General features: G+C 38.9%; 1 protein-coding gene across 10 annotated transcripts in view; it reads left to right on the top strand.

Moving 5' to 3' along the window:
• gulp1a (GULP PTB domain containing engulfment adaptor 1a) overlaps positions 1 to 15489 on the top strand; it is a 72701-nt gene that overhangs the window by 40202 nt on the left and 17010 nt on the right. For 3 of the 10 annotated variants that reach the window (XM_051405089.1, XM_051405087.1, XM_051405088.1), the window contains one exon: positions 5710 to 5790. The exons of 3 other annotated variants lie outside the window; for them this stretch is intronic. In XM_051405089.1, the coding sequence (XP_051261049.1) occupies positions 5763 to 5790 (28 nt within the window). In that variant the 5' untranslated portion in view covers positions 5710 to 5762. Of the gene's footprint in view, positions 1 to 583; positions 751 to 1248; positions 1373 to 5709; positions 5791 to 15489 lie in introns of those variants that run through there. 4 more of the 10 variants (XM_051405093.1, XM_051405086.1, XM_051405090.1 and 1 more) reach the window with 3 other exon arrangements.

Below are 15489 nucleotides of genomic sequence, written 5' to 3'. Positions count from 1 at the left end.
ATTGGGCTTCACTTTCAGGTGTTTGTCAGTTCCAACATTGTACTTTTTTGTCTTCCCCCTGCCCTTTGCTCTTCACTTTGTGGCTTTCGCAGACAGTTCATCTTTATGTGATAAAAAGGACCATCGAGTGTCAGATTTTCAAGTGGTGTAACACAATTTAAACTGCCGGGATTCACACCTTTGAGCCTGAAATGTTTTTGGAGTGTAGTAGAAAAGGAAAGGGTATTATTAAGATGACATAATCTCACAGGGAGGCTTTTAAGGCTTTGTGTTGGAGTGGTATTGTGACTTTTACTTCATATTGTTTTGGCCATACTGCTGTTTTGATTGATGCCAAGATTTTGACCTAAGGCTGTTGCCAGTGCACATAGTGTGATGATGAATCACATACTGCAGCAAAAGGGTCAGACTGCAACCTCTTGCATGTTGGCTTTTATAGGTCATCTTTGGTATGCCACGGTGCATCTCAGTGAACCAGTTCCTGTCGAAAGAGCCCCTTTTTTTTTTTTTTTTTTTTTTTTTTGCAAATGCAAAACTCCAAAAGAATTCTTTTGGACGAACTGTGGGCGGAGGAAGTTGGGTTTGAATGTCAAGTATCATGTGTCTAGGCAAACGGTTCTTGTTGAGTTTGCAAACCCCATCATCTCTCCTTACTGCAGTCCTTAGTGTACCACCATCTGGCCCACAGCTGAAAACTATTAAGATCTGCTGGAACTTCCTCTTCACTATTCCTCCGCAGTTTGAAGGCAAGTAAGTAGCTTTTATCTCAGCTCTGTTGTTGTTTGCATGTTTCACTCCATAGATCTTGTTTTTTTCTTCTCCTTGTGAAGGGTAGCGGTGCTTTTCCTGATAAAGAATGTCATGGTGCTGCATTTGAATCCAGAGGAGTTTAAGTGCCAGGCTGTGAGAGCAAGTCTGGCTTTTAGATTAGACACCAAGACACCATGGCTGATTCAACTGAGGAATTCTGGGACAAAATTCATAAACAGATTGTAGTTGCGATGTCTTATGTGCTGCGCTTATCCAGTGAAATTCCAGAGCCGGGGTGAGAGCAAAGTGAAGAAAACAAAGGATCTTTGTTGATTTTCTTTTCTGAGGCATTATGTTGGGACCACAGTGCATGCTCTGCTTCTATTCCATGTTAAAAGCCTGCTGCCTTTTAGTGCATATGGGTCAGATTAGTGACTGGCTGAGAGGCATTTATAAATGGGACATTAACTTTGCTCTCTTTCTCTCTTTCTTTCTTTCTTACTTTCTCTACTTTAAAAAAAGCTTTTTAAAGATGAACTTTTATCTAACTTTTTGGATTTGGATTCATTTCCTTTTTTGTGGAGTGTTGTTTAGGCTTGAGAGAGGACTCCACAGGGTCAAAGTAGGTCGTGCTCATTTCCAGAAAGAGTTTCTCCAGCTAAATTCCAAATGTTTGAGTCACTGAAAGTTACTTGTTAGACTCTGGACATGGTTTTCGTTGTGCGTTTTGGAGGATGATATTCTGTCTAAGTGAAGGGGTGCCTCACATTTTCCATTATTTTTACAAAAAATTCAGAAACACAATTGAGACTACATATGTATGGTGTATGTGTATATGTGAGGGTTTACCTAAATGTTACATGCTAAAGTATTATTTAATATTAATAATTTTTTTTGTGGGCATTTTATTTAGTATCATATTCAGACTGTTTCAGTATCTTGTTAGGTCTGTAACTGCAATCTGTGGTTTACAATTACCTTTTTTTAATTGTGATTTGTGTGCTTATACAATGTTTTTATTAGGCCTAATGATGTTGGTGCATTCATAATAATGGAGCAAAAAAAAATGTGATAGTTAACTGAGTATACTGTAAGACATGTATACAGTACTGCACACATGAAATGTACCATACCTATGTGTTGCTCTTGTCATATACTCACACTCCTGATGTGGAATTGAGCAGAGCTAACCTGCTGCTTTCACTGCAGCTGGTAAACATCGAAGGGAGACTGAGGAAGTTTGCAGCTCAGTGTTAAGTTTGTGTGTGTGTGTGTGTGTGTGTGTGTGTGTGTTAGGGTCGACACTTCTCCCAAGGGGGTGCTGTTGAATCATCAGACAGGAAGCTATTAAAACAGGCCGAACACTGCAGCTGTCAATCAAAATGAGTGACATCACAGTCAGGTGTCATACTGAGGTGTAATGCAATGCCTCGCCTGTCACAAACAAACAAAAAGGTAGCCAGGCTTCGCCTGCTCTGCTGCCAGACCTTTCCGCTGTGGTTGCCAAAATGAGACCAGTCTTTGCTGTAAGAATTTAAAGCTCTGAATAGTGAGAGCCAATCCAAAGGATTTAATTTTTTAATGATTCAGTATCGGATATAACAAGCCTGATTAATTTCCAATGCTTTGTTTGTTGTCACTCATTTTAGTCTGAGAATGCCAGCTGTCAAACATGCCTCTTCCTTTTTTAAAACACTGGAACACATCTTCAGCAGGATTTCCCCCCCTTGATTTAAAAATAGGTCTATTTTAGCGTACTTTTTCAGGTGTACCGCACCTCTAGAGTGCTGATTTTGGTTAAAAACATACTTTGTTTTATGTTCTTGATGGAAATGAGGAGAGACAGTCACAAAATATCCCCACCCTCTCTCTCTCCACAGATTGTATAATAAAAATCACACTACATAAAAAAGTAGAAACCATTAAAGGGAAGCTGTATTTTCTTAATGCAGTGCTATTTCGCTGGGGGAAAAAACACTAGACATTGACAGTAACTTGCTTTGAGGATAAAGACAACAGTGCACTTAAATCCAAAAAGCTGGTTCTCTGAAACCCAGGGCTAAGTACCAAGGCCCCCACTGCCAAGGTCTTGATTTGGCAGTCCAGATACTGCAGAGTAGTTTGGTGCTGAGATCTGCAGAATACACTCTCCCTGCCTTTGGTGAAATGTAAACAATAGTGGTGGCCTTGGTCATCTGCCCATGCAATGTTTTCAACAAATGTTAGACCTGTAAATAAGGAACACAAGTTGTCTTTTTCAACTGCAAAGATATTCTGTTTTGCCAGACTGAGGAATGTCCCAGTCCCCACCCTGAAGCTTTTTCCATTTAAAATTTCTCCAGCCCTTTCTAGGGCCTCTGTTGCAGTAAAATATCCCCTTACTGTGAGAACCAACATACATTGTATTTGTATCTGCAACCCACATTTCCCTCAGTTATATGCCGTATATCATTATGTGCCTTTGTTATGTATAGTCTGCAGCTATGGGCTTTTCATTTTTCCAGTTAAGGAGACAGTTGCTTATCATCACAGAGCATGTTTCATGCAAATTCAGTAATAATTAGAGCTCTGTCATAGATGTGTCTTTTTTATGGATGGTTTGCTTGTTTGTCACCACCCCCACCAAGCAGTAATAAAGATATCTGCAAAATGATGGCATTGTGCTGTTGAGTCAGAGACACCTTTCTGCTATTCAGTCAAAGCTAATGACCCATTAACCTCCCATGTTACGGTGATCAATTTGTTTGCACATATTTCAGTTTCTATCTTTTTTTTTCGGCCCCAAGGACTATTGTTTGATAATGCCTTTTACACAAAAACTCATTTTCTGAATAGCATCATTTATGTCACACTCACAATTGGTGTTTGTGTATCATACAACGGAATACACACCGTAAACATCCTCAGAGTTGGTTGCAGTGGCAGGTGATATATTAGATGTTTTTAGAAGCAACAACAACATACAAGGAAGTCTACTGTACCAACCATATAAAATGTGGTCTTGTTTGTTAAATGGAATGTGACCTTAGTAACCCTTTTTAAGTGTTGATATGTGTAGCTACACCTAAGTCACTAAGGTGTGTGTGTGTGTGTGTGTGTGTGTGTGTGTGTGTGTGTGTGTGTGAGTGTGTATATATATACTAAAGTACACATAGGTGCAAAAGATTAATTAGTGGTAGAGGTCTTCACAGGTCCATCTAGTGACTGAAACCTGATCTAGTACCTGAGTTGGGTCAGATCCAAAGCATATTCAGTTAAATCTGGTCAGTTAGGGTCCTGTTGTGTTGCTCCAGGTCTAAGGTGTGTGCATCAATGTGTTTAATAGCTGAGTAGATCTGAGCCGTCATTGCATGGTGTGTAAAAGTCATCATAAGAGAAAAATGACGTGTATTTCTACTCTTTTCGACTGCTTTGTCAGCTTGTGTCACATCGAGAATCTGCAATTGTCCACCGTTTGTATCAGGTCTGACTGTTTGGGCAGGTTTTCCGTAGCTGTGTTTCAGATCAGGTCCAAATCTTTTAAACTAAAAAAGACCTCCAATCCACGTATGCCTTGCATGTTAAACTATACTGAATTTTATAAATTCGACAATGCATTGTGATAACACGTTGGCGTGTTATTTATATGCCATTTGGATATATTGGATATACTGCTGGTATAAATACATAAGCCAGAAATATTTAGTGACTACCCACATCCAATAGATCTTGTAGGATATTTACGTAGAGAGCTATGTATCATAGTTTTCATACATCAGACCTTGTTTCTGAAGTTGTTGCACTGTTGTAGGATACAGCATGTTGGAAGTTTGGTTCCAAGGCATGAGCAGGATTTATTTTTCCATTCGATAAAAACCTATAATAGCTCAGGCTTCCCTTGATAAATGGAAAATCCAAAGATGGAAAAATTCAATTCATTTTCTAAATTGCCCGGGCACAAGTTAATTTGTTTGCAAAGGCAAGGATTGAAATGGCTGTTATGCGGCAGGCCTTGCATATTTTCCCACAGTAAAAGAGAAAGGAATATTGATTGTGTAGCAGGCTGACAGCTACCTAGTCCTGTACAGTTTGTCCTTGCAGTCCTTTAGATTGCTGAGCTCTCATGGGGAATTGATGCAAAGGTCTGAAAGCAGTCAAGGCAAAGTGTCAGACTTTAGAGATGCTGGATGTTTTGCATTTGTAAAAGAAATGGCTTCTTTTTCTGTAATGTAGCACAGTGTCAATGTACTGTACCTGTCTCTGCGTTCTGGGACAACTGAGTTGCAATGCTGTGACTACAGTAAGTTTAAAAAAAAAGAAAAAACTGACTTTGACCACAACCTACATTCATCTCTTACTTTAACCAGGCTCAGTTCTAGTAGAATGCTGATGTATATTAAATTTGTTTTTGTGTGAGATCATTTTATTCTGGACAGAAAAGACTGAAGATAAACACTGGTATTCTTTGTGGTGACTAAACTTCATAGATTTAGTTTCAGGTTTTGCCCCCTGTGAATGTTCTGTAGATTAATGCATATTGGTGATACAGTTGAACACGTAGCAGTCTGACAGACAAATATGCTCTATTTCTGCTGGAAAGATTAGGAAATATTGCTAGACTGTGGCAGGGGATCATATTAAACAATGCTACATTTTATTGTGCAACCCTTTTACTTGGCTTTGATAGAAATCACCTCTCTTAGGCACATTCTGTACTGTAATACAGAAAGCACAATGAGTACTGTATTATGACGTGATGATGAGTACGATGTGGCTCGGTGGTAAACAAATGTAATGCAGATGGACTGGGACTTTAATTTGAACACATTCTGACAGCTAAGCATTGCCTCACTCTCAGTGGGTGGGGAGTTTTTGCAGTAAGAAAACCCTTCAGACTGTTTGTTTTTAGACTTTCTGCCTTTTCTTGAAGGCTTGAGGTTAAAGCCATTTTTAACTCACTTCTCCCTGCTGCTTTTCCAGGTGTAATATTGTCAGATACTCAGGAGGGACCTTGGAGACGCACATTTTCCACTATGAACCGCGCCTTCAACAGGAAAAAAGGTGAGCAGAAAATAACTAATGCTCATTTAGCTTATGGACTTTAGCAAAGCCTGTTTTAGCTACCACAGTGCCACAGGCTGCACAGACCTTTTTAGACCTCTGAGAGAAGAACACCATTGTGTTGGGGAAAAGTCAGAGCTCTCTGTGTCATGGGACCTTTTTCTTAGTTGCCACACAACAATGATATGGGATTATTTTATCACGTAGGCCTCTCTGTCGTGGACCTGGACAGTAATTGACACTTTCACAGTAGTGTACACACTTTAAAGGGGCACTCCACTGTCACTTAAAACACAAAGTTTGTGTGACAAACAGGTTTGAAAGAAGTGGGCATTTAGGGGGGTGTGACGAAATGTGCTGTCCAGTTGCATTATGGGAAATGTAGGATCCAGTGTTTTTGGAGCTTGACCCATACTAGAGACTAAAAGTCAGTATATGTCGGCCTCTGTCACTTTTGACCATTCTAATCTGTCCAATATGAGTCTCCCAAACGTGTAGAAGTGCAATAACATGTTGCTGGACTACCCCTTTAAGATATTTCAGACCAGAAACAAAAATGTAATGAAATTTGTATTCATTCCCAGGAAAAGAGATACAAGATGCTAAAGAACTTTATTTGGATGAAGCCCTCACTCAGTGCTGGTTTTCTCATGTCTTCATCAAGATTAGTCTTGTTTTGTTTTCTTGGAGAGGTACATACCAGATGTTCGGATTCATTCAGTTCTTGTGTAAAAACTGTTTTATGAACCTACCATGTCTGAACTCAAAGATTGCAGTGGTCTGCTTAATTTTAGCCCCACACAATTCATTCATTTGGCAGTACTATAAAGTCTCCACACTTGAAAGCTCCAAATGAAAACCAAAAAAAAGCCAAAACTGTTTGATGTTTATTATTTTTGGCTGATGACACGATTTTATTTTTTAGATAAAAATCCTGTACTGGTGCAACTTCAAAGGCTGGAATAAAACAGCCCAAACATAAAAGTATTCATTTCCATAAAGATATGAAGGACAACAAACCTGTCAATACAAGCAGAATACAAAACAGACAGTAAAATTAAATAGACAACGGACATAACATCATATTCATCCTGCCGTGCATTTGAGTAAATGTTAGACAGTTTAGGTGGTTGTGCAACACAGCAGAGTCTTGAGGTGACCCTGCCCATATTCAGGGGAAGGGATATTTAGGTCTGCAGTTTGCAAAACAGCTTGATGTGTTTTGTACCATCTGTCCCACTCCCTCCGGTATGAATGAATGAACAGACCTGGAGAAGCCTTGGACAGTGTTGGGGAAAGTGTCCGAGGCCCAGGTGGTGTGCCGGGCTTTAATGATATTTGGGTGTTATAATTCACTTTTTCCCATTAGGTCCCATTTTAGGAGCTAAAGATGGTAATCAAGGAGGGCAGCACCTCCGTTTGATTGCGTCTAATGGAAATGCAGCTCCATTCCTTTCATTTTAACCGAGATTCCACTTCTGTAATTTTCAGCTCTACATTTGCACATGTCTGTGCCTATATTATGTGGGCATTCCGGAAAAAGTAAATTAAAGCTGAAACAAGGTACAATCTTAAAGTTAGCATTTGCAGCAGACAGATAATGAGGGCCCCTCTCAACATGCCGCCAGACAGGCTAGCACACGCTGTCCATTTCTTGCAACTGTGAGGAGCAGCAAACAATGCATCCGGTCACCCATCTGCCATAAAGCCTTTTCACTTAGAGAAAAACAACAGTGTTCCACCATGCACCATTACATCTAAACGCCAAACTGACACCTGACCCTTAGGCTTCTCTCCTGATTGAACTTCTACAACACTTGTTCCAGTCCAGTCTGTTGCAAATGGTGCCAAAAGGTCCACAACAGATAGTATAATAAAAGCTTTTCCCTCGCAGAAAGATAAAATGTTTTTATTTGAGAGCATGAACCATAATATACAAAAATATCTGGAACCATTCATGTGTATGTGCCATTTATTTTGCTACTTGCATGCATGCTCTGTGGATCTCACTATTCCAAGTTCCTCCAAAACAAAGTGAATATTTATGAACAGATTAAATGTCCCTTCAAAGTTTATCCTCCAAAGATTTTGATTTTGAATGAAAGCCTTTATGGAAGAGTTGAATTGCTGTTTGATTCAGCCCTATCTTTCACTGTTAATGTAATGAAAATGCTATGATGAGGAAGATAAGATGCATAGTGTAATTGCCTCCTCTGGAAGACTTTGAACCATATTACATTGTCTCTTGTCTTATTATGCAATGATTTGATTCTTTTGAAAGCATTACTTTTTCAGTTTCTGACCAAGTTTGACTCCAGTTGTGGATGGAACACTCCCATCAATTCGAAATATCATCTGATATACAACATTTCATTTGCAACTGACAACCTCCCACATGGGGTGAACAAAGGTTTACTTGCCAGTGATTTCACATCCAAGTAAATTATTCAGTCTCTATTGAACTCTTAATGCAACTTAAATATATAATTGCCTCGTGTTGTTGATGCTGTTAACACTGCCTCCTTTAATTATTTACCTTTTTGTTGAATGATTTATACACAAGGGGGGGTTTGGGCAAAGGCTACATGATGGTCACAGCTTGTGAATATTTTTTTCAATTCTAATGAAAGGATGGAAAAACTTAACTGACAATAATTTTCCTTAAAAAGCAATCTAAAAAAGTTCAGTCCAACAAATTGATCATTTTTGTACCTGCTCTCGCTGCTTCTGCTGCTTTTGACTCTGAGAGTGAAGGCTGGCACTGACAGCCAGCCCACTCTACTGATTTACCTCCCCCTTTATCTCTGGGCCTGGCTGTGTTTTGTGGACTTGATCACGTCTAGCAGGTAATGCCAACAGGGATCTTGATCATTTTTATCTCCTATGTTTATTGCTCCATGCTCTTGGACGTGACCAGCACTGAATAGTTGGAACTCTACAGAATCCGTGTTTAGAAAACATAACACATCTAACATATTAGGTACCGTACCAGTAAAGCAACCTACTCTGACTTCTTAGAGTGATATCATGACATAGGTGAATAGTATTTACACTCAGTTGCCAGTTTATTAGATAATCTAGCTAAGAGGAATGCAGGCAAATACAATAGTCCTGCAAAAAAATTCTCCCTTCATAAGGCAGTAATGTTCTGTTTTTGTTTTGTTGTTCTGGAGAGGTGTTAATGGTCATTTTTTGGTGCTGTTGAGTTATATTGAGTTATAATAAGAGGTGTCTCTTATATTTAGTATGTCCTCACTGATATAAATTGGGACAGTATAACCTTCATAAAGCAAGAATTATTAAAAAGTACAAGGCTGCATTTGTGTTAGCTAGAAGTACCTAATAAACTGGTGTACATGTCTAAGATTAATTTATTAATCCCCAATGGGGAAGTTCTCTTTTCACTAAATTTCTCACATTCACACAGGTCCCGAAATACAATCACACACACACACAGGGCTTATAGACATGCAAATGGCGGAGTGATGGTCTGCCACATAGCGGCCCCCTGGGAGCAGTTAGGGGTTCGTGTCTTTGCTCAAGGGCACCCTTAGCGGTGCCCGTGAGGTAAACTGACTCGCCATGTTGTAGTTACTTTGCCTCAAATAGCTACATTTACTGAGCTAATGTACCACATACACATTTTATGGTTACCTGCAAATTACCAACAGTCCTGGGTTGGCAAAAGCTGCACAATATTACTTTTAATTGTAACAATTAAAAGTAGAAGAAAAATCTCCTTTGGTTGAAATTTGCTAAGATACCTGAAAAAACTGAATACAGGTCAAGTTTTTTATTAAACCGGACGAAGAATCTGATTACGTGAAATGTAAATTAACTGCAGGATCAAACTACTCAAACTCTTATCCTGGTTTTCGCTGACTGCTGGCTGTGTTGTTGGTAATTTTACAATTTTACAACAATTGTTTAATGTTAGTTTGAATACATGTACAACATAATCATGCTATCTAGTGTAATTTCCACAGCATTGATAAATTGTTTAACTATGAACCGATTTGTATAAAGATTTAAATAATAATTGCTGTCTGATATTGTTTTTGACACGTTTAAACAATCCAGAATTGAGACACAAGATGTCTCCTACTTCCCTGAAAAGTCCATTCTCAGTGTATATGAGCACTGGAGGCTTCAAGTTTCCACATCACATTTGTATAAGTTACATATTGAACCAGAATCTGCTTCCAATAGTCGTGGTGTCACAAAATGACACGTGCTAAACTGAGATTCAAGGTGAGCGCAGAGAAACGTTCCCCCATTCAGCAGACAAATGTATAAACCAAATTCTGCTCATTCTGCACAGTGAAGGTCAGACAGTGCAGAGAAAATAAGCTAAGTGATTGAAGTAGAATTTCAATAATATCGATAAAACATTTTTTAGAGAGCCCTGCCACAACATGAAGGCTACCGGTCCAAACATATAGGTTACAGATTAGCTGTAGAGAATGTATGAATGTATAATTGTTTGCTGTCCTGTCACAATGTCACAATGTTCTGGTGATGTATTAAGAAACTCCCATACTTATTAATTCTATCAGTGATTGGAAAGTGGTGTAGTGTGTAGTGTGCATTTAGTATCTCACTGGAATCTTGGTTCATAGTGCAGGTCATTGTAATGTGCTGCATCATATCTGAGCTGATTGACTGCAGTAATAAATGTATTGCAATTTTTCCATACCAACAGATGGTAGCTGAAGATTAGTCCATGTTAATGCAGAAGGATAGCCTAAATGTCACGGTCCAATGTACTGTGATTATACAGTAGACGAGGACAGCACCGTTTGCCCTAGATTTTCTTACAGCAGTGGGAACCAGAGTTACTTAGGTATTCTGGTGACACACATTTTCTCAAGTTTACTTAAAATTATACGTACACTGTTGGAACAAAACAAACAAGAAGCTTCTCCATGTTTATTTTCTCGCAGCTAAATGATAGCTCATAAAAACCAAAACCAACAAGTATTCTTGTATGATCACAGGCACGTATTCATCTGAACTGTGACATATTCATGCCATTTTTATTAAGGTCAGATGTCCTCTAGTATCTAATTATTCTTTATAAGTGCTTTTTGTTGATTCGATCATAAGGATGGATAAAGATGCACAAGCTTTTTTAATTTCCTCATGGCCTCATTATAAGTGATGCAACCATTATACAAGGCATCAATAATGGGTTGTAATATGATCAGAGAACAAATACATGTAATTGATGCATGTCTGATAACCTTTTGTTGGAAGGACACTATGATGTATGATGTAAAGGGAGAGTCCAGACCTTTGTGTCATTGCCTGAATGTCAGCTCTGACCCTGATGGTTTATAAAGCCATATGACCATGTCTATGAACCATAAGCATTTCCTTTTTTGGCTCGATATAATCCGTATTAACCCTGAATGGACCCTGAATTTGTTCTTACAGGCAATATTTTCAGCATTTGATCTTCACATTAAACTGAGTGAACCCTTTCAAGTGCTTTTGAAGGTAATAGAGGAGCTGCATTACATGAACTTACGGGGGCTTAACACAAAAGCATGAACACTTGCTCAATATAATTGAATTCAATACAGTATCCCAATACCACAAGCGTGAACCTTATAACGTTCAGTCATTCTGTCGGAGAGGTCCAGTTTGTCAGGTTCTACATGTGTTGAAATACATTAAATCGTAGGGGGCTTGTGATATTGTTTTGTCCATTTCCCAAAATTTACTGCATTTGGTGGAGACAAAACCTCAAGTGAGATTCTCTCAAAGGACAAACTGACACTGTTTCTGTGTCATTGCAACATTTTGCATAGCCTTTTTTACTTTTTTACTTTATGTCAAACAGCGATTGACGTCTGGGACCAGATGGATTTTTGTTTCCAGACAGTCGTACAGATTAAATAGCTTATCTCAAAGTAACAATGTCCAATTGGGCCTTAGCAGGAGAGTGGTTTAGGTCCTTTCTGCTTGGAGCCCATTTGAAGTTGTCTTTAGCATGATGGAGAACTGTGCATACCCAGCAAATTCATTGTGTGTCATTGATTGAGCGCTGCAGTGAATTAGGCTATTGCCTTCCCACTGCTTGTGGTCCTATAGAAAAATTGTGCACTTACACCGCAGCACTCAAGCTCTAAAAGGTAAGAGCCAAGCCTGGAGAATGTTAAGGAGGGATGGCTACAACACTTAACAATATGAGTTAAAAAATATTGTGTTTTACATAGGGTTATTATTGTTATTTTTATCAGCAGTAGTAGTAATACATGTAATACTAATATTAATGTAAATTATACCATTATTTGTAATCTACCTGTGCTGTACACAGGGAAGTGAAAAACTGCAAAGTGCAACAAGAAAGCAACCACATAAATGGTGGAGAAAGTTTTAATTCAGCAATTAGTTGCAAAATGAGATGTACTGTACTGTACTGTACAGAGGTACTCATATCCTGAACTATATGTGGTCTATGAAAGCTTCTTCAATTTAAGGCTGATATTTTGTGCATTTTTTTTTTATTTCAGTGAAATATTCTCCTTGACCATATTTACAGTGTTTTTAAAGGTGAAAAGGATATGTAATGATATATAAGTGGAGGACTTTAGAACACTGGAGTACTTGTTTTCTTTGGATCCATATCTCATCAACATCAAAGACTGTGAACACTCGCTATCACTCCATTGCCTGGATTCCCAGTAGCATATGAGATAAAGGGAAATACAGCTGTTAGCTTGTAGATAAGGAGAGATACAGGTCTAATAGATCAAGCCATCGATAAATCCACAAATTGTCACAGTTTGCTGGACTTTTGTGGTGCAAGGTGTTGATCTGTTTTCCTCTAGGGCACCACAGTACAAATGTTATGTAAAATGTATCGTTAATTTAAAAGGGAAAAGTATTGACAGCAACATTGCCAGTGTCTGAGTCATACCTTACGTGCTATAATGTGCTGCTCATGTCTAAAGTAATGTGTTGCAGCGTTTGTGAAATCACTACTCCAGAGCCTGTTCTATTTGCATTGCTAAGGAGCAAGGCTTTATTGTTAACTGGAGGTATACATTGTTTCTTCTTTTCTTCCTCCCATGCCAAATGATTAACCATTTATATTTGTCTACTCTGTTAAATCAGAGCAGGTATCTGTGGGCAAGGTTTTGGGCTGTAGTCCACACAGTTGCCAATAGATCAGGTAGTTTTAGAGAAAGCAAATCCGAGGTTCAAGTTTTAGAAAATAAGAGTGTTAAACATCAGGATCAGTATATTCATATGATCCGTAGGAGGTGATATTATTTACTTCTTTTTTGTTCTTTTGCACACCATATTTTTTAGTATACATACTTTTTAAAGATATAATTTTAAGCATATTTTACTGCAGGTGAAAGTACAGTGCATACCCAACCCTGTGTTGTAACAGAGGAAATATGAAAGGAACTATTGCTAGTAACAGTACAGTAGTTGCTGGAGTGTGTATGAAAGACCCGTGACCTTTATGCTTTCACATGTGCTAACTGGTTCTGCAAGAGACCCGAAAGCACTGAGAAGCTATGCACTCCCTGTCTCCAGAGACCTGTATGCAGTACACTACAGTGTGACGGAGATGCTTTGACACTTTTCAAGCTGTCATCCCTCGAATCTTCATCCAACACCCGACAACTCAACCACACACAGCGACCTTCAGACGCCACATCTCATCCTTACGCCCCGACGGTTAATCTTCCCTTTCAGCGACCCTGAGAGCACTTTTGCCAATTTTGGTCTGTTCACGTAGTTGCCATTTTGTGCAGCAAAGAGAGAAAGCGGTATTGCCCCCCCCCCCACTTTCTCTCCTTTAATCAGGACAGTGTGTGCTGACGCCTTGAAAAAATGTCAGCCTACCTGCCATGCCGCTGTGTCAGCCCTCACCTCCTGTTTTCTTCCTCCTTCCTCTTTCTTGGAATTTGCAGTTTCTTAGGCCCCTTAACTGTACAAGAAAGGAGATGCTTCCTCCTTCTATCAACTTGCACTGAAGACTCCCACTAGGAAATTGATTGCACTTTGGAGGAGACTGTTGCAAGGTGCAAGCAGGGGATAATCTCATTGCACAGCTGTTAAGTAAACTTAAAAGGAGGACAATTTAAGCATAGGGAAATTCTCAGAGTTTACCATGCAGTGTGTGTCTGAAAAGTGAAACAAAGTTACCATTTGTGTGTTATTTGTTTTGCCAGTATTGTTGTTTATTTCCTGCCATCAAACTGATTTCCATAAAACATGACTTCCATTGCATGTCAAGAGAAAGCCTATTGCTTTCCTTGTAAATAATATGTCAGATTAGCAAACATAAGCAATCACAATTAAGCAAATATGCAGCACAAAATTAACACTAATTAGAGTAGACTTGGAATTCATCAAGCCACTTAGCCAACAACATCAATGTAAGCAAAGTCATTAGCATAATTATACAGCGGACATGGTAAAGTTGATTCACATCATTTGCATCTCGCAAAGTCTTGATTAGCACAATCAACCTACAGGAGGTGAGTGCCCCAAGGTCACAGTCATGCATCTTTTGTCATAAGATTCATTAACAGGCCGATAAGCCGTTTATGAATGGGAAATGAGGAAAGAAAAGGATCCTTAATCAGTGGATGATTAAGAAATGCGGAAAACCGCCAATGACCCGTTATGATCTCTGATCTTCTGCTAATTTTGTGTTGGTTTGATCTTCAAACACTGTCAGTAAATCATTAACTGCACATAAAATAACGTGTGATACTGTGTCAAAAATGATACTCAAAATGCAAGTGATATTCATTTATAGTTCAATTAACTCGAAATAGTTTTGAAAATATGCTTTCTTCCGTTGATTGGCGTTGTTATCGTATCGGTTTTACACTAGGAATCCAATCCAAGTCAACCAGTGGGTCTGCTAAGTGTCTTCCAATCACGTTCAGAGTCTACTAACGCTCGATCCGATAGGCCTAAATTAGCCAATTCAATTTAGATGTGTTTGACAGATGACAACCTCTGAAATAAGATCATGAAGCTAATATCATACACAATTAATGGGCAGCTTTTAATTCTCTCCAAGAAAAAAAAGGCAGTTTTCATCTGACAGCTGCACTTCAAATGCATAATGCATCTGCAAAAGAGAGCAAAAAAACAGAAAAGGAAGCTTTCTAAAAGGCTTTAAATCTCCTCTTACTTGTGCTTGCCGTCACTGGATAGTATAAATTGAAATGGCTGACAACTTCTGTTTCATCAACTCAACAGACTGTCAACTATTCCTGAAGCAAAACGTTGTCAGTGTTTAATTGGAGCACAATGGGGCGTTTTGACAGCAGCCATACCTGAAACTCATTAAGTAAAGGATCAATATTGGAAGCAGGTTAAAGATTCGTTCAGATTCTTGCAAAGCCAGTTGTAGCCCTCGTTTATGCAGTTAATGTTTGTGGTGGACAAACAGCCAATGCACTGCAGACGTTAGCTGTAATTAGTCAGGAACATACGCTCTGACCAGGTGTGTGCAGAGGATTTCTGTATGTTTGTGTGACAAGAAAAAGTATCCACACCCTGGATTATAGCTTTCAACAACCTCTCTGTATTTTTGTGTGACAAGCCAGACTTTCACTGGTCTCAAAACTTTCTTGGAACCCCAGTCCACCTTTTGTTATTCCTCCTAGTGTCTCTTCTTTTTCACTTTGCCGGCCTTTGTTACAGGGACAAAGTTAA

This window comes from Dicentrarchus labrax, unplaced genomic scaffold, assembly GCF_905237075.1.
Source record: "Dicentrarchus labrax unplaced genomic scaffold, dlabrax2021, whole genome shotgun sequence".
Lineage (NCBI taxonomy): Eukaryota > Metazoa > Chordata > Actinopteri > Moronidae > Dicentrarchus > Dicentrarchus labrax.
Note: the sequence above shows the minus strand (reverse complement) of the source record. Positions and strands in the feature narration are given on the sequence as shown.